At 44.5% G+C, this 21,247-nt stretch overlaps 2 protein-coding genes across 2 annotated transcripts; one reads left to right on the forward strand and one right to left on the reverse strand.

Annotated features, from left to right (window-relative positions):
• Positions 1-1,370: 1,370 nt before the first annotated feature.
• Trim15 (tripartite motif containing 15) lies at positions 1,371-9,009 on the reverse strand. Its single transcript, XM_005338830.4, has 7 exons — positions 8,626-9,009; positions 8,179-8,274; positions 6,398-6,628; positions 5,633-5,655; positions 3,977-4,092; positions 3,590-3,622; positions 1,371-2,597 (listed from the first exon to the last, which is right to left on the reverse strand). The coding sequence occupies exons 1-7, from the start codon at positions 9,007-9,009 to the stop codon at positions 2,083-2,085; spliced, it is 1,398 nt and encodes a 465-aa protein (XP_005338887.2). The 3' UTR covers positions 1,371-2,082.
• Positions 7,915-19,706, forward strand: Trim10 (tripartite motif containing 10). Its single transcript, XM_013364542.4, has 7 exons — positions 7,915-12,245; positions 13,633-13,728; positions 14,328-14,558; positions 15,292-15,314; positions 15,894-16,009; positions 17,163-17,195; positions 18,573-19,706. Exons 1-7 carry the CDS (start codon positions 11,817-11,819, stop codon positions 19,088-19,090), a joined length of 1,446 nt encoding a protein of 481 aa, XP_013219996.1. The 5' UTR covers positions 7,915-11,816; the 3' UTR covers positions 19,091-19,706.
• The last annotated feature ends 1,541 nt before the right edge of the window (positions 19,707-21,247 follow it).

The following is a 21,247-nucleotide window of genomic DNA, read 5'->3' on the forward strand; positions in this document are numbered from 1 at the left end:
CAACAGTTACTAATAGGGCATTATGTAAAAATGTGGATGTGTAACCGATGTGATTCTGCAATCTGTATTTGGGGTAAAATTGGGAGTTCATAACCAACTTGATTCTAATATATGAAATATGATATGTCAAGAGCTTTGTAATGTTTTGAACAACCAATAAAAAAAAGAAAAAAAAAGTCTGAGACCTCTGAAACCATGAGCCCCAAATTTTTTTTATTATTTTTTTTTTATTGGTTGTTAAAAACATTACAAAGCTCATGACATATCATCTTTCATACATTTGATTCAAGTGAGTTATGAACTCCCATTTTACCCCAAATACAAATTGCAGAATCACATCAGTTACACATTCACAATTTTTACATAATGCCATATTAGTGACTGTTGTATTCTGCTGCCTTTCCTATCCCCTACTATCCCCCCTCCCCTCCCCTCCCATCTTCCCTCCCTACCTCATCTGCTGTTGTTCAATTCTCTCCCTTGTTTCCCCCCCTTCCCCTCACAACCTCTTATATGTAATTTTGTGTGTAACATTGAGGGTCTCCTACCATTTCCATATGCTTTCCCTTCTCTCTCCCTTTCTCTCCCCCCACTCGTCTCTGTTTAATGTTAATCTTTTCCTCATCATGAGCCCCAAAATTAACTTTTCCTCTTCTAAGGTTTTTCTTGTCAGGTCTTTTGGTCATATCAACGAAAAACACTGACTAAAACACTTGCTTTGCAAAGTTATTTTAATGTGTGATCTGTTTCAATGTCCACATAATAGTAAAAGGAATAATAAATATTTGGGAAGTTGGTTAGATCTGAACAAAAGTTTCATTTTATTAAACAATAGGGTCTGGTGATTGTCCCATTGTCAACAGACAGGTTTTGAGTAGAAGAAGAGACAGGATCATGTCTTGATCACAGAATGATCAGACCCTCTGTACCTTTCTTCCCTCCCTTTACTTGTCAGCTTTCTATGACTGTAATAAGATCCTTGAGATAATTAATTTGGAGAAAAGGTTCATTCAGTTCATGATTCTGAAGGCTCAGTCCATGATTTAGTGACCCCATTGCTTTTGACTTCTGGCAAGGCAACACATCATGTGAGAGCCATTGGTGGAGCAAAACCATTCATCTCATGAGCCAAGAAACAAAATGGAAGAGGAGAGACCAGAGTCCCACAGTGCCCTCTCAGATTACCCCAGTGGCCTAAAGGCATTCCACTAGTCCTCACCTCCTAAAGGCTCCATCACCTCCCAACAGTGCGATACTGGGGATCAAGTCTTTAACATATAGGTCTTTGGGGAACACTCATTATCCAAACTATGGCACCTCTACCTCAGCTCCAAGTCCCCATAGACAGATTAGACACATGAAATACAAAAGTCTGTAGGCCACATACTTTACTAGAACCTTCTCTACAAATCTAAAGAAATGACCCAAAGGGCTGTTGAGAAGTCTCCATAGAGGTGGAGACATCTCCTAGTGTGTATCAAAATAAAGTCAATGGTAAAAGCAAGCCCAACAAAACCGTTCCCATGATGATTATTTTGAACCTTTTAAATTTTTATTTATGTCTGGCTGGATGCAGGGGTGCATGCCTGTAATCCCAGTGGCTGGAGAGGCTGAGTCAGGAGGACCCAAGTTTGAGGCCAACCTCAGCAACTTAGCAAAGCCTAAGCAACTTAGTGATACTCCATCTCAAAATAAGACACAAAAATGTGGACTGGGGATGTGGCTCAGTGTTTAAGCACCCTTGGGTTCAATCCCTGGCACACGCGCGCACGCGCGCACACACACACACACACACACACACACACACACACACACACAAAGTCTGTTCCCCCTCTCCTCCCAAAACCTACTGGCTCCCAGCTTTGCCACATATGCACCCCTGGTTCTCCACTCCCAGGAGTACTGTCAGAGTGTGAGGTATCAGGTGAGGACGGGAGGAAACTGAAAGGCATAAGATAAATAAAATAAAAACAACTACTGTTCTAGACTCCAAGATCTCATGTTCACCTGCCTCACTGGCCAGCCAGGGACAGAGACAGAGTTGGGTCCTAGGGCGCTGCTGTCTCTGCTATGTGGTGCTTCCTACGTCAAAGTCAAACAGGAACCTTTTTTCCAGACTGCAAAGAAAGGGTAGACTCTGCCTGAGAAAGAGGCAGTAAAGGTGAAGATGGGCACCTGGGTGTCTGCGTCTAGGAGGGTCACACGCCCCGCCTCATAGTCCAGGGTGACGTCTATGCAGTGAGGGATCTCGCTCAGCGGCAGGTCGGTTCCCGGGGAGGTGCTGGCCCAGCACTGCTGGTGCGAGATGATTACGGCCCAGACTCCCTCCTGGGTGCTCAGGCCCATCCCCCCCTTCCTCCTCACTTCCTCGGCAGCCACTCCCACGGTGCAGCCGCCTCCATCGCTCAGCTGCACTTTCACTTGCCAGCGGTGGAGTCCGGAGCAGAAGCCTGGAGAGCCCAGCACCACCGGCAAACTATCGAAGCGTTGGGGGCTGTCGGCCAGGTTCCGCTTATTCCGCGTATACCTCACTGACTTTCTGTCTTCTGAGAGGACCAGGCTTGCATTGGCGGTTTGAGGATCCAGAGTGAGGATCCCTAGAGGAAGGAGAGCGCAGACATCAATAGAACTGACAGCAACCAGGGCCCTGCTGTAACCTGACATTGGCCTGCTCCTCTGAATCTCAGTTTCTGCTTCTGTTCTGTAAAAACAGACAATGGCAACTTCTCTACCTAAATACCAAGCAGTGCTTGCTTCCCAAAGAGTAGCGGCTTTGCCGGCAGCAGCAGCATAGCCTGGGATTTGTCAGACACATTATATCGGGCCCCATCCCAGACCAACTAAGACAGAATCTGTTTTAACAAGATCCTTAGATGTTGTTTTTTTCCCCTCTCACATTAGAAAAATCACTGATATATTTCAGAATGACACAATGCTTGTGTAAATAATTTCTAAATTAAGTACCAACTTAAAAGTAAATGCTATAGCCAGTCATGGTGGCACATGCCTGTGATCCCAGTAACTTGGGAGGCTGGGCAGGAGGATCACAAGTTGGAGGCCAGCCTCAGCAATTTAGTGAGAGCCTGTCTCACAATAAAAAAGCAGGGGGCTGAATATGTGGTTCAGTTGTAGATCCCTAGTACTCTCCCCACCCCCCGCCCACACACACAAAAGGAAATGCTTTCTTTTGAAAATTGTACAATATTGTTCAAACCTATGGAGAATCTAGCACAATACCAGGCAAAAATCAAGGCCTTGTTAGCAATTTTGAATGAATAATATCTTTACAAGTAACTAATGTTAATTGAACATTTATTATGTACCAGGGATTATATTAGCTCTTTGAGTGTATATCAGCTCTTTAATCCTCACAGCTCGTTATGGGGTAGGCACTATTATAATTTCCATTTTATAGAATAAGTGTGGGATGAAGAGGCTTAATAATCTGCCCAGCACCCTAAAGCTAGCAAGAGCCAAAATAGAGAACCCAAGCAATCAGGCTCCAGAATGCATGCATATAATTGCTCTGTTTGCTGCCCAGGATGAAAGGATAAGTGAAGAATGGCTCCCCAAACCCTTAGTGGTTTACCTGAATCTGTTTCCAGATGACGCACCAAGTTTTCTAAGGGAAGCAGAAATAGAAAGATCTGTAATTTAATGTTTCTTAAAGGCACTCCCAGGGCAAGTTGTCCTGAATATGAGGACAGGGACAATGTGAGGAAGGCTCTTCGTTTGCTGTGGTCTAATAGAAGAGAAGTGGCCTCACATTCTTGGACTTCCAGTCCAGTGCCTATCCTCAGGGAAAGGAGGAAATACTCTGGGAAATGACTTCCATGAATAGAGTGGGGTCACTATGAGAAGCTTGGGGGGGAAGACACTTGAGCCAGGTTTTAAAGGTAGGAAAAAAATGTAGATGAATGGAAGGCAGAAGGGCACCTAATAGGAGTGGATGAAGCTTCAACCCCTTCCCCTTTACCTGAAAATTTCTTCATCATCTCCGGGAGGGCAAGTATTTTCTTGTGAAGGTCACGAATCTTCTTGATAAGGTCAGAAGAAATGGTCTCCTGACTCAGAAAAGTCTTCATCTCACAACTGCAGACAAGTTGGTAATTGGTTAGGTCCAATTCTCAAAAATTGGGTGATACTAACCAAACAGGACTACAATTAAACTAAAAACTGGTCCTACTGGCTGTGGTGAATAATTAGATGGAGTATAATTTCTCTACCTTTGATAGAAAGATACAGTTACTAATGCAACAGGCCCTTCAGATAGACTTTACAGGAACTAATGGCTACCACTCCTTAAGAAATGGAGGGTTGGTCCTCTAAAAGACTATTTGGAACTGTCAGCCTCTAGAGGGCAGTGCTGTACAATTTGAAAAACAGCCTTAAATTTTATTATTTATTAAATTATTATTATTATTATTATTATTATTTTGGTACCAGGGATTGAACCCAGGGGCACTTAACCCTTGATACACATCCCCAGCCCTTTTAATTTTTTTTTTTATTTGGAGACAGAGTCTCACTAAGTTGCTTAGGGCCTTGCGAAGTTGCTTAGGGCCTTGCGAAGTTGCTAAGGCTGGGTTTGAACTTGCAATCTTCCTGCCTTATCCTCCTAAGCCACTTGAATTACAGGTGTGCCCCACCATGCCTGACATGAATTATTCTTTCTAATTTGTGTGCTGATCTTTAAAAAGTGAAAGAGCCTAGGAAGGAAGAATAAAGGAGATGGGGACCAGGACTCAGTGGTAGAGCACTTGCCTAGCATGAACTGAGGCCCTGGGATCAATCCCCAGTACCTTTATTTAAAAATAAATAAAGGACATGAAAGAAAGTACATATTGACACATGTTGCAGTAGAAAGTCCCTGATTCTGGTCCTAGTGCAGCCCTTATTTGTCACTGGCTGTGTGGCTTTGTTAGTCACTTGTTAGTCACTGGCTATATGACCTTGCACAAGCATTTTACCTCCTTGAGCCTCAGCTTCTGCAACAGACTGGAAGATCTCTAATGACCTTTGTGGTCTCAGACTCTGACACTCTTTGAAAGCATATTTGGAGACATTTCCTGATTCATAGACATGTGGGATTATCCCTACCCCCACCCCCTCCACACAGCATATGACAAGTGTTCCCCAGTCTGAGTCTTAGTGAGGATTGCTAATGCACCCAGCAGAGAGGAAAGGAAGGAGCATGTATTTACAATGCCTTTCAGCACCTGGCAACTGTCCCATTTGGGTAGCATTGAAAAACTCTGCAGGAAGCAGGAGAAATGGATCTGGGGAAATCTGGCTAGTCTTCCCAGGTTCCATGCCTGTCATAGTCTATGACCATACTTTCCCTTTGAGTACTACTAATAGTGTGGATTACATATATTCCTAGATCAACCTAAAAACACAATTATTATTTATTACTCCATTTCTAGGAATAAAAATAGGTTCCCAATACTGGCCTATCAGTTTAAAACTAAACCTTTAGAATATAAAACTTCAGGGAGTTTGGACTTGGTGTGTGAGGGAGTGGCTCTTTTGTCAGTGCTTTTGCCTTTCTGGGTGACTATCCACAGGGAGGAGGTAGTAGCAGTGTCACGGGGATTCATGTGAAGGAGCTGGTGCCGGGAGTGTGCCCTACCTGTTCTGGTTGACTCTGACATCCTACAAAAGAGAGACAAGAACATGCACTTAGTTTCCATATATAATTCCTGTTAGGGATTCTGTACCTCCTTTCTTAATTCAAATATCAGCTCAAAACTCTTTTCCCCCAGTGAGTTGTGTCTATTTATTACCTACTCATTAAACTGTCCTGTTACCTCATGTTTCCTTGCTAGTGTGGATTCTGAAGCCAGTTCTTTTGTGATAATTTCTGTTTCAGTCTTAAAGGGTAAGTTCTACCTCCAAAGATTAAGAGCTGGTAGAGAGCCGGGACCAGCCTTGAGTTCTCAGCGGGACCTACAGAAGACAGCATCATAATAACCATGACAGACTCCATTTAAGGAATTCTCTTTGTGGTCACAGCCTATGTGGAGTGTTTTACATGGATTCTTTCTTATAATGTTTGCAAAAACCCTACAAAGGAGTTGCTATTATTATTCCTGTGCATAAAAGAGGTTAAAGAGACTCCTCTAGTGATACAACTAGAAGAACCAACATTCAAACCCAGAGCTCTCTGAACTCTTAACAAGAGCTCTTAACAATCTCTTAACACGACCACAGTGTATGCTTTGGGCAAGTTGCTAGACTCTCTGGGCTAGAGGAACTAGACAAGCATTGGTCCCTCCCATTAGAGATAATCTTCACTTCCCTTTCTGCCTCTCTCCAGCACATTCCAGCTCACAGCATGGTGCCCCTTCCCGTGGAATCCCTCTGCTCTCCCAAGAGGGGGTGGGGCGTCTCTCACTTGTAGAAGCTCACTTCCTGGCTGCTGACACTTTTCCTCCAGCTCCTTGATTTGGATTCCAAGCTGGGTGACCTCCTCAGAGACCTTAGTGATGTACTCATCCCTCTCCTTCCAGATCTGCTGCTCTAGCTCCCTCAGCCTGGCCAGCAGGAGATGCCGCTGGTCCTCCAGCTCCTGCTGCAGCCTCTCAAAAGTTGTTTCTACTTGTTGTTTTTTGTTTTCAATCTGAGTCTGTTAGGGAGAGAAAGATAGACATTGTCAGAAGGGGTTTACAGAGTTGACTTCCAGAAGAATTATTTTATTTTGGGTTCTCAGGGGCACTCAACCACTGAGCCACATCCTTAGCCCTATTTTGTATTTTATTTAGAGATAGAGTCTCACTGAGTTGCTTAGCACTTCACAGTTGCTAAGGCTGACTTTGAACCCCCGATCCTCCTGTCTCAGCAGCTTGAGCTACTAGGATTATAGGTGTGTGTCATCATGCCTTCCCAGAAGGATTACTGATGTACTTATTAAGAGGAATAGGGACTAAGGAGCTTGAAGATTCAATCCTCCAAATAAAACTAATGTAAATTGATAGGTCTCAGAGTAAATTTACCAGTGACAAGGGCTATGCTATCATTAGCTTGAGATTCAAATAATGATGCCACATTATGCTTTCAGAACCACATTAAGCTTTTCAAAGGGCCTTCCACATCTACAATACTATCTAAACTCCACTCTACTTTCTATAGAGTTAGGTGGAGATGATTATGGTAATTTCTTAGAGAGAAATTAAGGCAAAAGGAAGTTGTGATTAAAATCAACACAGGTTGGTGAACAAGTATGTGACCCTGGTTTTAGCCACTGAGGTCACCATCTACAGGGCATGTTTTGATGGGAGTCGAGATCTGGAGAGATCTTTCTGTCCTGATAGTCCATCTCCTTGGTCAAGGTACCAGCAATTCCACACTGTGGATTTCCTCCTGACTAACTTTGTAGCATGGATAAAGAGGTGTGAGGGAGCCAGATAGAGCCCCCACCATTAGCCTACTGACCTCAGGGTCATTCTTGTGTCAGAACTAGAATCCAGACACTTACATACATCTTTGAACCCCAAGGCTCCCATCTGAAGGTAGTGTTTTCAAGAAGACACACTCCAGCCAAAGAGTAAAGGACTAGGAGTCAAAAGACTCAGGTTTTTGTCATTTCATCATGAACCTGGGCTTTGCCATGTAGCCTTGCGAGCATCACTTTTCTGGAACTGAGTTTTTCACTCTGTAAGAAATGGATAAAAATGGATCTTGGAGCCAGGTGCCGAGACATGCCTGGAATCCCAGCAATTCATGAGGCTGAGGCAGGAGGATTGCAAGTTCAAGACCAAAGGCAACTTAGTTCTCACTAAGTCAAAATAAAAAATATTCATATTTTTAAATATATGTTATATGTATATATATTATACATATTCAATACATATTCTATATGAATATATATTCACCTATCTCAAAAAATATAAAGGTCTTGGGATGTAGCTCAGTGGTAGAGCACCTCTGGGTTCAATTCCAGTACCACACATTTATATGTAAAAAGGATCTTAGGTTAGAGGACATCAGAACCACTTCTAGCTCTGATGTTCTGAGATGTTCTGAGATCCCAAGTGACTTTGTGTGTGGCAGCAGAAAAGTGAATAAGAACAGTTTGCCAGGTTCTTTCCCGCCAGGCAACAGATACCAGACAACAGACTTCCCTAGTCAGTTAAGAAAAATCCCAGAGAAAATGGTGGCAAATGGCTTGGCCTTTACCAGAAGTGTGTGGAGCTTCTGATCTTCTCGACACTTTATGTCTTCAATCTTGTCCTTTTCTGTGCTCAGAGCTTCCAGACGACTTTTGAGACGATCCTGTGGGAAGAAAGGGCAGAGAAAAGTGGCTCCATTAATAATTCAACTCACAAATATAAATTTTCTCCCACATTCTGGGAACACTGCAGAGCGCCGAAGAATTTGAAGGTGACAAAGATCCACTTCTTGTCCCTAAAAGGATCACTACTTAAGGCAGGAGTTTGTTGAGAGTGAGTAATATTAGATAGACAAATGCAGTAGTCCGGCATGCACACAGCGAGATGGGAACACAGAGGACAGACCTGCCTGTAGGGCAAAGGGAAGGCTTTAGAAAGCAGACTCCCCCACCACCCCATTTCCTCAGCCACACCATCCTACCCAAACCGGCCAAGGGGAAGCCAAGCTTCTTACCCTGTAGGGTTGAATGGCCTCCTCAAGGAGGCCCACAGTGTGGGCCTGGTGGGAGGGACCCTCCCGGCAGAACACACAGAGGAACTCTGAATCATTCTTGCAGAAGAAGTAGATCTTCTCACCGTGCTCCTCGCAGTTCATCTCTCCCACAGGACCCAAAGGCACAGGGGCCAAGAGGGTCTCTGTCTGCTCCTCTTCCTCTTGGCAGAGCGGGCAGAGCAGGACCCTGCCGGAGGCCTGGGCCCCCATTTGGGCATGCGCAGGGAGGCAGAGGCTACAGAAGGTGTGTCCACAGGCGGCACTTACTGCATCCTGAAGGGGCCCTGCACAGGCAGGACAGGCAGCCCCCTGATGGACCAACTGCAGGGAGGAGGTGGAAGGCATCACGGTGCCTTCCCCAGCCTGTCCACACTAGCCTCAGCCACGTTCACGCAAATTTCCTTTACCTGAAATTGAGTCACTTTTAAATACGTCACCAAAGGAAAGGAACACACAGCTGACAGAGGAAGGCAGGAATGTCCGCACGGAGAAGCCACCTGGCTCCACCTCTTGCACACCTAGGAACCCTTGGCCACCACCCATCAGCTAAATGGGTCCAAACTCCAGGGCATCTTGAACTACCTAGAGGTGGCCAGGTGAGCTAGATAGTTTTCCACTCCTCTGTTATCTTCTAGTTCCTGGACTGGGGAGAAGAGCTCCCCGTGAGGTCACGTCTGAAGTTTCCTGGAATCCCTTGACCATAGTGGGGTGGAGAGAACTGGGGAGGAGCCACTTCCTGTCAGATTGAGCAGGTGGGAGCCATAAACTCGCTGTGAGGTTTGCCTGTAGCGTCAAAGTCCAAACTGGAATGGGAGGTGACCGACTTCTGGAGACTCGGGGGACTCTGTTCAGACGGATAGGTCTTCTTGGAGGTTTCCCTCCTCTGCCTGTCTTTCTTCATCATGCCTTATTTGCCATGCTGGTCTTCCCTATACTCCTAAATGCCCCACTTCTGTGGACCACCATCTCCAGTGGAGTTTGGTTAATCCTGGATTTCATTTTCATATTTTAACTGCAGGTGGGAAAAGACAAGAAAACATAATGCAAATTATGTGTTGATTTAAAAAAAACACATAGAAAACTCAATTAGTCAAAGAGATAAACAGATTCAACTATATTTATCTAGGGTTTACTATTTTCACATTATTAGGTCCATTCTTAATAACCACCCTTTGGGGCAGGTGTCATTACTTTCATTTTCAGAGAAGGAAATGTAAACAGAGAAGTAAAGTCACAGGCTGACAGCCGCAGGCTGGGGACAATCCTAATCTCCAGGCTTCAAGTCTTGTGCTCTTCCTGCACTCCCAGCCAAGACAAAGATCAAGAAGCCAGAAATTGGGGGAGGGGGGAGTCTTTCTTTGCTCACCTGCATCTGCAGATAAATCAGGGCCCCTTCCATTCATGATCAGCCCGGCACCTCCTTGTTGTCCCCTTTTCCCTCCAGCTACTTTGTATATCACCCCTACCCTCCACTCCTATCAAGAGCACAGTCTTGGAGCTATATTGTCAAATATGTGAACTACGGGCCACACATATGGCTACTGACTATTGAAATGTATATGTAAAATACATCTGAAATTCAAAGATTTAGCACAAAAAAAGCAATTAAAATATCTCATTAATAAACTTTTATACAGCTGGGCATGGTGGTGTACACCTGTAATTCCAGTGCTCAGGAGGCTAAGGCAGGAGGATCAAAGTCAGCTTTAGCAACTTAGTGAGGCCCTAAGCAACTTAGAGACACCCTGTCTAGAAAATAAAATATTTTTAAAAGGACTAGGGATGTGGCTCAGTGGTTAAGTGCCCTGGTTTCAATCCCTGGTACTACTATTACTACTACTACTACTAGTACTACAATTAATAATAATAATAATAATAATGTTTCATACAGATTACATGCTGAACTCATAACATTTTGGAAATAGTAGGCCAAATAAAATATATTATTAAAATTATTTTTTTCTGCTTACCTTTGAAAGGCTACCAGAACATTTAAAATTGCATACGTAAACACCAAAAAATCATCTTTAGGGGCTGGGGTTGTGGCTCAGTGGTAAAGTCAGTGGTAGAGTGCTTGCCTAGCATGCACAAGGTACTGGGTTCGATTCTCAGCACCACATAAATGTAAAATAAAGATATTGTGTCCACCTAAAACTTAAGAATAAATATTTTTTTAAAAAATCATCTTTAATTTTAGTAAATAAATAAATAAATTGCATATGTGGCTTGCACTGTATTTTTATTGGACAGTATTACTCGGAAGACACACACAGCTGTACCTGCAAATCATGGTCACTTCCTACTTGTTGACCTAGGGCAAGCTGAGGGAACCTGGCTAAGCCTCGGCTTTCTGCTTTACAAAGCAGAAAGCCTAATAGCACCAGCATTATAGAGGAGACAGGTGGAATAAATAAAATGATGTGTTTAAAGTGCTTTTATCAGTATAAGGTGTGTAGTCATCATAAAGAAATGCTAGCCATGACTATTGTTCTTTCTCCTCCCCCATGCAGGGTATATTTTGAACTCATTTGAAACCTCTGGAAGCCAGTTGGGACATCACCAAATACACCCCAGCACAGGACCTTATCTGAGTCCCCACACTCTCCTCCCTACTGACGGTCAGGCCCTGGGATGGCTGATACCTCCAATCTCCCTGGAGACAGCTGGTCACATTGCAGGGAGGCAGGGGTGGCATCATCACTCTGGGACCCAGTCTCCCTCTTGTCCCCCAAAGAAGACTGATCTCTTCCCATAGCTGACAGCTGAGATGCCAACACACTCCTCCACTGTGAGGGTCTCTGGATGGACAGAAAGCAACAGCAAGCCCCAGGCCAGGATCATTGGTCCAGACAGTAACTGAGGCCATCTCTGGAATGCTGTGAGCCCCTCTGCCTCTTTTCCTCCCCTCCTCTGCCTTTTCTCCATTTCTGCTATTGGCAGGTGTGTGTCTGTTCCCAAGAGAGCAGGAAAACAGAACCCTGGCACCAGAGATGCAAGTGGGTGCCTTGTCTGAGTGTGTGTGACTATGTTTGTGTCCGTGGTGTGCACATGTGAGTGTGTGTGTTCTGTGCCCTTGCTGCTCTCCCAATCCTTCCACCTTAATCAAGCAGAGAGAGTGACCTTGAGGAGTGCACAGGGCCAGCAGAACCAGCATGGCCTCAGCTGCCTCTGTGACCAACCTGGTAGATGAGGTCAACTGCCCCATCTGCCAAGGCACTCTGAGGGAACCTGTCACCATCGACTGTGGCCACAACTTCTGCAGGGGCTGCCTCACTCGCTACTGTGAGATCCCAGGTTCAGAATCCGAGGAGTCCCTCACCTGTCCGCTCTGCAAAGAGCCTTTCCGTCAGGGGAGTTTCCGGCCTAACTGGCAGCTGGCCAATGTGGTGGAAAACATCGAGCGCCTCAGGCTGGTAGCCACGCTGGGCCCAGAGGAGGAGGACGTCTGCCAGGAGCACGGCGAGAAGGTCTACTTCTTCTGCGAGGATGATGAGGCGCAGTTGTGTGTGGTGTGTCGCGAAGCCGGGGAGCACAGGGTTCACACTGTGCGCTTCTTGGAGGATGCTGCAGGTCCCTACCGGGTAGGAAGGGGGACCTGGGCTCCCCAGAGTGGGATCAAGTTGGAGTGGACCAAGAGAAACAGAGCAGAGTTGTAGATTATTTGGACCATCCTGAATCCAAATTCTTTCTCTCTACTTATATGGTCACCCAGGCAGTAAAACTAGGCACAGAAAATCACAGGTTTATCATTTAAAGGGTGTCTTATATTGTTTACTTGTGGCCCACAGACAACAGGACCTCAGTAAGTGCTTATTGAATGAATGAGTGACCAAAACATGTGTGTGTGTGTGTGTGTGTGTGTGTGTGTGTGTGTGTATTAGGCTTGTATTTGAGGAAACAATCACACACCGTGTAATTGTACCATTGTTTGCATGTTCACAAGGGGAAACAGTCTTTTGGGTGTGGATCTGAGTGAGTATTCAAGTGTGTAAGTGTAACATTTTATGTTTTTTGAATAAATTTATATATATATATATATATATATATATATATATAGTTTGGATAGAATATGTAGTAAATAATTTTATCTCTTAAATGGATATGTGCCAGTTTTTGTTGTTCATATATTGTTTTACTACAAGTGAGAGTATGTGTGGATGTCTTAATTAGTTAATTAGCTCTTGATGGTGAGAATCTATATGTATTTTTGAATATGCATATGTGGGCTTTTATATGTATGTACCTGTTCCTAATTCCATCCTAGAACAAACAGTTTTAAAACAATTCATCAATTATTTCTGCCTTTCCAAGTTTTTTCTCCCTTATGGAATCATTCCTAGATAATTGATTCTATAAAAGAGAGCATTGTTATTTGTACAAGTTCCTTCTGGATATGTCAGAAAGCTGGAATAATTTCAGTGACATTAAGCTTGAAGTATATCAGGACAGATTCTAGATACCACCTACTAAGCTAGGCATGGTGGCACATGCCTGTAACCCCAGCGACTGGGAGGCTGAGGCAGGAAGACTACAAGTTAAAGGCCAGTCTAAGCAACTTATCAAGAAACTCTGTCTCAAATAAAAAATAAAAAGAGCTGAGAGTGGCTGGGAGGGTATCTCAGTGGCAGACTGCCCCAGGATTCAATCCTCAGTACAGGGGAAGGAGGAGAGAGAGAGAGGGAGAGAGAAAGACCACTTACCAGATGCAAAAGAAAGTGGAAAAACCAGAAGAAAGGGCAAAAGCAAGTCACAGACTTTAATGGCACAGGAGGAAGGGGAAAGCCCAGATTAAAACTCTTGAAACACAGTGTAAGAGGGAAAAGACCCAAAGAGTGTGAGCTGTCAAGGTGCTGAAGACTCAGGGCTTGTCTACCATTCCCAGAGACAGAGGGTTGGATAAGATGACACCCCTTTAATAAATCTTTATTTTTTTTTTCATCTTAGCATTTTATGCTCCTTCTCCCTCAGGAACAAATACAGAAGTGTCTTAGAAATCTAAGAAAGGAGAGAGAGGAGATTCAAGAAATCCAATCAAGAGAAAATAAAAGGATACAAGTCCTCCTGGTAAGTGATTACCAGATCTCTCCCATTCCTCAGTGTCCAGGGTCTCCCTGAAAACAAGCAACACAGCATAGGGCTTTAAAGTCATCCTGAGTCTGAAATCCTGGCAGTGACACTTCACTATATGAGCTCAAGCAACTCTTTAGCTTCAGTTTACTTATCTATTAAATAGAGATAAAAAAAAATCATTACCACCTCAATGAATTGCTGCAAGGATAAATGAGATCCTGCCTGTAAAGTAGCTTGGTAGTATGCACACAGTGTGTACTTCCTATATGACAGGAGGTCAGGTGTCCCCTCTACCTCCTCTGAGCCCTACCCCTTTTAGAAGCTCCTGCAGATGGTGGCTGAGGCAGTGCTGTCCTGTCCAGTTCCCAGAACAGGATGGCAGGTGGAAAGAAAACCATGCCACAACTCCAGATCTCTCTGGGGAGATGGCAGGGATGCTGAAGTCTATGATTTTACCACCAAACCTTGGAGGACATGGACCTGGGCTAAGAGGGAGATAGAACCAAGTAAGGAAAAAGAAGAAAACAGATGAGGACTAAGGAGAGGAGATGATGGGGGAGGTATTCTCCTTGGCTCTTATCCTGCCTTCTCAGACTCAGGTGGCCACCAAGAGACAACAGGTGATTTCTGAGTTTGCACATCTGAGCCAGTTCCTGGAGGAACAGCAGAGTACACTCTTAGAGCAACTGGAGAGGCTAGATGGTGACATCTTGAAGCAACAGGAAGAGTTTGATTCCCTGGTTGCTGGGGAGATCTGCCGGTTTAGTGCCCTGATTGAAGAGCTGGAGGAGAAGAGCGAGAGGCCAGCAAAGGAGCTCCTGACGGTGAGGCCTGGCCCCCCAGTGTGCTCTCTGTGATTACCATCTTTACCTTGTCTACGCCAGGCTACCTTCACTCAGGCATCTCTACATCCCAGATGGGAAATGGGTCACAGGACTACAGGTCCTGATTTTAGGCTGTGCTTTCCCAAATGCTCCCTGGACACTGTGCTCCCTGGTCTCCATCTCTCCATCCTATCATCTCTCAAATCTCACAGGGCTTCTGTGAAGTGAGGAAGTGGAAATGGCACTTCAAAAAGTGCCAAATATTATGCAAACAAGTGTCAGGTGTTACTTCCAATGCAAGTCAGTCTTTATAACCTGAATGCCTCTTCCATCTGCCAGAAAATTCTTACTGGTTTATTTATTTCACTTTCTCAAACTGGAGGAGGGATATTGGGGACCCAACAAGGAATCACAAAGGCAGCATGATTTAGGAGGGTGCACTAGGGACTAAGAAATAGGAGACCTGGGGATGAGATTCATTCCCCTTTGACTCTAACTAGCAGGGACCAGTCACCTCACCACCTGAGTCTACACAATACAGAGGCTGGGCTCTGATCCTCAAAGCCTGTGAATCCTAATGTTCTGGAACTCTATGGATCTGGTGTCCTTTTTCTGTATAGGTCTAGAAAAGGATATTTTGTCTTTTGTAGACCTAAGAAAAGTAATAGAGAAAAACTGAAACTAAATCCTTCTTCCCCCCTTCCCATCCCCTCTGCCTTTCTCTTTCCCCTAGGATATCAGAAGCACTCTAATAAGGTAAGCAATGCAATTTCTCTTTTCTTTTCCACATAAATACACATATATAGCTGGGTGTAATGGTGCACCCTGTAAACCCAGCAACTCAGGAGTCTGAGGCAGGAGGATTGAAAAATCTGAGGTCAGCCTGGGCAACTTAGAAACACCCTGTCCCAAAATAAAAAAATAATAGGCACTTGCCTGGCATGTGTGTGGCCCTCTGTTCAATACCCAGCACTGCAAATAAATAAATATTGAAAAGGACTGGAAATATAACTCAGGGGTAGAGCACTCCTGGGTTAAGTCCTTGGTGCCATAAATAAATAATAAATACGTGCACCACATACCTAGTTATTGCCATACACAGATACAACATCCTCACATTAAGGACATACATTCAAACGTAAGATTCCACATGCCAAAATACATTCGCACTTATAGCTGTAGATGCACACCCTCAGATAGCAGTGTCGTCTGCCCTAAAGGAAGTATGTCTGTGAAAACTGGTGTCTCCAAGCCATGTTAGAAGATGTCCACCTGACTCTGGAGGTGTTCATTAAGGAATATAATTCCCAGACCCTGTCGTTTCTGTGCCCCTAGATGTGAAACCAGAAAGTGTCGAAAACCAGAGGCTGTGTCCCCTGAGCTGGGCCAGAGGATTCGGAACTTCCCCCAACAAGCCCTCCCATTGCAGAAGGAGATGAAGATGTTCCTGGGTAAGTGGACCCCAGGCCCCCACAGAGGTGGTCATGAAGACTGGGTTTGGAATTGGTCTCCCTGCTCCATTGCCAAGTGTTTGTGAATTTTGGCGAGGTTTATTCCCTTTCAGTGACTTTATTTTCTTGTTTGCAGATTTTTAATAAAATCTGCCTCTCAGAATGATGTGACAATTAAGAGAGGTAACAAAGGTAAAGATTTCTGGGGAAAAAATTCAACTGATTTGAAAAATAGACAAAACTAATCAGTTGGCATTAAATAATATAAAAGAGAATGATTGCCAAGCATCTATCATTCTGTCATTTAAAAATCCACAGTGGCATTTGTAATAAGTTTTAGATGATGGATGTTGTTAGTTTTCCATAACCTGTGACAGTAGTTATCTCTACCCTGTGGGAGCTGACTCATCCATCCCTCCCTTTCGCTTTCCTTCTGTTAGAGTGGCTCCCAGAGCTGGGCTGCCCCTGTGGCAACTGTGCTCCACCCTTTTCTGGAACAGGGAGTGTTGGTGGGAAAGAGTGAGGAGAGCTTGAGAGTCCAGAAGGAAATAAAACAGATAGCATCCCTGCAACTATGACATCATAATGATGACCCATCCACAAAAACATCATCCTGGAAGAATTTTCCCTATAAATCTACTTCCCACAAATATTCCCATTCGCCTGACAGTAAAGGAAATTTTAACTCTAACCAAAGGCTGACCTTTCACTATTCCAAAAATTATTTCTAAGCAGGATAGAAAATAAATCTAGCTACTTATCTAGCAGATGTTTCTTGAGCATTTATTATGTGCTGGACTGTGGATACAGAGGTAAGCAAGGCAATATGGCTGCTGCCCACTCAGACCTAGGGCAGTGGTTCTCAAAGGGGAGCTCCTGATCAACAGCAACAGTATCAGTATCCCCTTGGGAACTTGTTAGAAATGCAATTTTGAAGCCCACACCAGAGCACAGGAATGTGAATCAGGTGTGTGTTAGCAAGTACTCAAGGTAATTCCAATGCAAGCTTACGTTTAGAACTGCTGGCCTAGAGGATTCTAACTTCTGTTCTTCTCCTTGTCCCTTCCCTCTTCTGGACCTGTTCCCTTATCACTGGGTGTTCTCTGGTTTCAAAAATAATGAGATCTCATCTTGTTTTATTTCCTCTTTACAGAAAAACTCTGCTTTGAGTTGGACTATGAGCCAGGTAAGCAGCCTACATCAGAATGGCGATCCTAAAGAGGAGAAACAATTTTGCAGGGCTCTACACTGAGCACTACATAATCATATATATATAATCACACACATCATATACACACACATGCATATATATTCACATATATTTGTGTGTGTATACACACAGAGAGTCACCCCTGCATACCCATGGGTTTCATATCCATTGATTCAGCCAACCTCAGATAGAAATATTCAGAAAATCTGTTTGTACTAAATATGGCCAGACTTTTTTCTTGTCGTTATTCCCTAAACAATACAGTATAACATATTTCCATAGCATTTACAACTTTGTATGTATTATAAGTAATCTAGAGATGATTTAAAGCATATAAGAAGATATGTGTATGTAAACACTACACCATTCTATATAAGGAATTTAAGCAACTGAAGATTTTGGTCTCCATGGGGTTCCTAGAACCAGTCCCCTATGGATACCAAGGGATGGTATATATATATATGAAAGGACAGGTGCACATACATTCCTCATGAAGCTCACATTCTGATCTGCACATGTTGAGTGGATAGAAAGATTAAATTGGAATGGGATAAGGCATATCAGAGAAGCCTTTTTGCATGAGGGAAACTTTGGTCTGGGATTATAATCACATTCTCAAAGAGCTGCTCCCTCTCAGGTGTCATTTCATTAATGACAGTTTGAAAGAGGGCAGCGTTATTTCCCATCTATCAGCTAAAGACACTGTCCTTTGGAGGAGGAGTCATAGAGTTGTTGGGATTGCTCCCTAACCCATGGATAGATCTGAATTTATGGGTTTTCCTCACTGTATGGATACTAAAAGTAAAAATTTGAAGGGTTCTGCCAAAGTTTTTGCTGTTAAAAGGTGGTCATCAGAGTCTGGCAGTTTGGAGTGACTGAAGCAGGGTGAATATCCCAAGGCTGTCTGAGTCAAGTCTGACTCAGACAGCCTGCTGGCAGCACAAGTGTGCAAAGGAGTTACCATGCCCTGGAGAGAGAGCAAGGGAGAAATCCTGAAGTTGGGCCCCAGGGGAGAAAAGTCTCTGCCTCTGAGAAGGAGATGGGGGAGGGGCAGCTGTGTGTACCAGCAGGAGGGAGGTCCAGCTGGCAGGTACTTCTTGCAGCCCAGCAGGACAGAAACCGAATAAGGGCTCTAGCACCCTCTGAGGTTCCTTAGAGGAACCCCCTGGGCACCATGTTGAGATGCAGAGTCTGAGAGTCTGTATTTACAACAAGTTCCCAGGTGATGCACATGCTGAGGGTCCTTGCAGGTGCCATAACATTAGAAAGCGGGTGCAAAGAAGAGTTTTAGGCTGTCCTTGAAGGTCATAGCATGTTTTCTGACATCTTTGTCTCTTTGGGTTTTTCTCATAGCTCACATCTCTCTAGACCCCGAGACTTCCCACCCCAAGCTCCTCTTGTCTGAGGACCACCAACGGGCTCAGTTCTCCTACAAATGGCAGAATTCACCAGAAAGCCCCCAGCGTTTTGACCGGGCCACCTGTGTCCTAGCCCACAGTGGCTTCACAGGCGGGAGACACACATGGGTGGTGAGCGTGGACTTGGCCCACGGGGGCAGCTGCACTGTGGGTGTGGTGAGTGAGGATGTTCGGCGTAAGGGGGAGCTGCGGCTTCGCCCAGAGGAGGGCGTGTGGGCTCTGAGGCTGGCCTGGGGCTTTGTCTCTGCCCTAGCCTCCTTCCCCGCAAGACTGGCCCTGGAGGAGCAGCTTCGGCAGGTGCGGGTATCTCTTGACTACGAGGTGGGCTGGGTGACCTTTGCCAATGCTGTCACTCATGAGCACATCTACACCTTCACTGCCTCCTTCACTGGGAAGGTCTTTCCCTTCTTTGGGCTCTGGGGCCGAGGGTCCAGTTTCTCTCTGAGCTACTGAGAGGGTGAAATTACCCTCCTCCAAATACAAGACTCAAATCAAGTATCATGTGAACTTGATCTCTGGCTGAGTCATTTCGAAGATTTGGAATAGAAATGGCTTCTTTAGATATGATGGTAAGGGACAAGATGAGATGAACTTTAATCCACTGATCAAGGTTTTCCCCAAGTGACCAGTGGATGGTCAGGGTATCTGGGAACTCCATTGCTGCAAACTCTCCTCACCACCATCAGTCACAGAAGTAGCAATATACAGAAAGAGCACTGGATTTGGAGCCAGAAGACCTGAGTTCAAGACCAAGCTTAGTAACCAACCAATTGTATGAGTTCAAGCAGGACCCCCAGCTCTCTTCATCTTGTCTTCTTAACAAAAAATGTTAGAGTTCATTTATTCATATTCTCAAGGAACATTTATTGTGGGCTAACTATGAACCAAAAAGTGTAGGCAGCCACTGACTATTTGATATAAAAATTTTAAAAAAGGGCTGGGGATGTGACTCAAGCGGTAGCGCGCTCGCCTGGTGTGCGTGCGGCCCAGTTTCGATCCTCAGCACCACATACAAAGAAAAGATGTTGTATCCACTGAAAAACTAAAAAATAAATATTAAAGAATTCTCTCTCTCTCTCTCTCAAAAAAAAAAAAAAAAAAAAAAAAACAACAAAAAAAAAAAAACCTCATCCTGTATCTGAAGGAGTTCTGGGAAGACACAGAGACGTAAAGAGTATATTTTGACACACTATGGTGGCTTCTGTGACAGGGGTTCAACTTGGGTATTATGGAAGTTCAGAGGAGAGGGTGAGTCAGCGATAGCTTTCTGAAAGAGGTGGGTCTGAGGAGGCATGTGTTAAGTGAGGAATGAAGGGGAGGAAGCACCTTAGGAAATGGGGACAGCAGAGAACTGGGTAGATGGGCTGTGACTCAGAGGGCACTAGGTCATCTCCATAACCTCATGAGCAGACATGCATCATCCCAACCCAACACCACTCACTGCCCCTCCTCCTGGTGGTGTCACTTTGGCTGAGACGAAGGTATATGGCCTTAGGAAAAAGATGACAGGGGAGGCTTAACCATAAACCATAACCCAAAGACCACATTCAACCTCTGGGGGGAAAACATCCTCCTGATCAAGGTGAGGTCAAGAAATAAGGTGATGGAAGAAAAGGTCGGGGGATGAATTGGAGGACCTTTGCCCCTTAGCCTAAAGAGTTGAGGCTGCTCTAGGAACAGACAAAAGGCTACATATGAAAAATGGAGTGAAAAAGGGGAGATTAGGGCTATGGAGATGAGCAGATTTGGAGTAGAGAGGCCTGTGGGAGACGGGAAGCCTGTGGTCATGCTGGGACTGGGAAGTCTAGAATTGCCCCTGTACTGATTCCAGGACAGACATGGCTGCCTAGAATTTGGAAAATGATATGTCATCCCTATGCATTATGAAAATATTTTTTTAACTGTACTGAGTGATCATCCTTTATTTTCTAATTCTTGGTGTTGTATTTTATTCTGCTTACACATGCCCCTTACTCTGTCTGTTTAACATTTGTTTACCCTGCCCTTACATAAACTTCAATTCCTCATGTCTTCCTACTAGGTCCTCCATGAGAAGGTGCACCACTCAGGGTGCCACCTCAAAGGCAGAGGGCACCATAGAGTTAGGTCCAGGCTTAAAATTCCCCTGAGAATTCTGTTGTTCAACCTCGGAGGAGTAGGTAGGAAAGTCATGGTGATCAGGAGCCAGGTATTCAAGAGGGGTTGAATGGCTTCTCCTGAGAGTGTTGTATATTCCCAAATGTTGTTTATTCCCCAAATAATGACACACACAGTATCTATATAATGATAAAACATATCACACCCCAAACCTGGGATTCCACTAGAATGCAGGATTATATTTTTTTTGTTTGCTTCTATTGGTTATTCCTGGGTCTTTAAAAATGAATGAAATGTTAGATGAAGCCAGGTGCAGTGGTGAACACCTGTAATCCCAAGGACTTGGGAGGCTGAGCCAGGAGGATTCCAAGTTGAAAGCCAGCCTCAGCAACTCAGTGAGACCCCGTCTCTAAATAAAATTTAAAAAAGGTCTGGGGGAAGTGGCTCAGTGGTTAAGCACCCCTGGGTTCAATCCCTGGCACCAAAAAAAAAAAAAAAAAAAGACAATGAGCC

This window comes from Ictidomys tridecemlineatus, chromosome 8 (assembly GCF_052094955.1).
Source record: "Ictidomys tridecemlineatus isolate mIctTri1 chromosome 8, mIctTri1.hap1, whole genome shotgun sequence".
In the NCBI taxonomy this organism is placed as follows: domain Eukaryota; kingdom Metazoa; phylum Chordata; class Mammalia; order Rodentia; family Sciuridae; genus Ictidomys; species Ictidomys tridecemlineatus.

Coding starts and splice junctions, on each gene's coding strand:
- Trim15 (XM_005338830.4), bottom strand. CDS start 9,009: ATGCCTTCCACCTCCTCCCTGCAGTTGGTCCATCAGGGGGCTGCCTGT. Junction 8,275..8,625: donor AGGCCATTCAACCCTACAGG/GTAAGAAGCTTG, acceptor TTCTTCCCACAG/GATCGTCTCAAAAGTCGTCT. Junction 2,598..3,589: donor TCATCTGGAAACAGATTCAG/GTAAACCACTAA, acceptor TCCTTCCTCTAG/GGATCCTCACTCTGGATCCT.
- Trim10 (XM_013364542.4), top strand. CDS start 11,817: ATGGCCTCAGCTGCCTCTGTGACCAACCTGGTAGATGAGGTCAACTGC. Junction 13,729..14,327: donor AAAGGATACAAGTCCTCCTG/GTAAGTGATTAC, acceptor CTGCCTTCTCAG/ACTCAGGTGGCCACCAAGAG. Junction 17,196..18,572: donor TGAGTTGGACTATGAGCCAG/GTAAGCAGCCTA, acceptor TTTTTCTCATAG/CTCACATCTCTCTAGACCCC.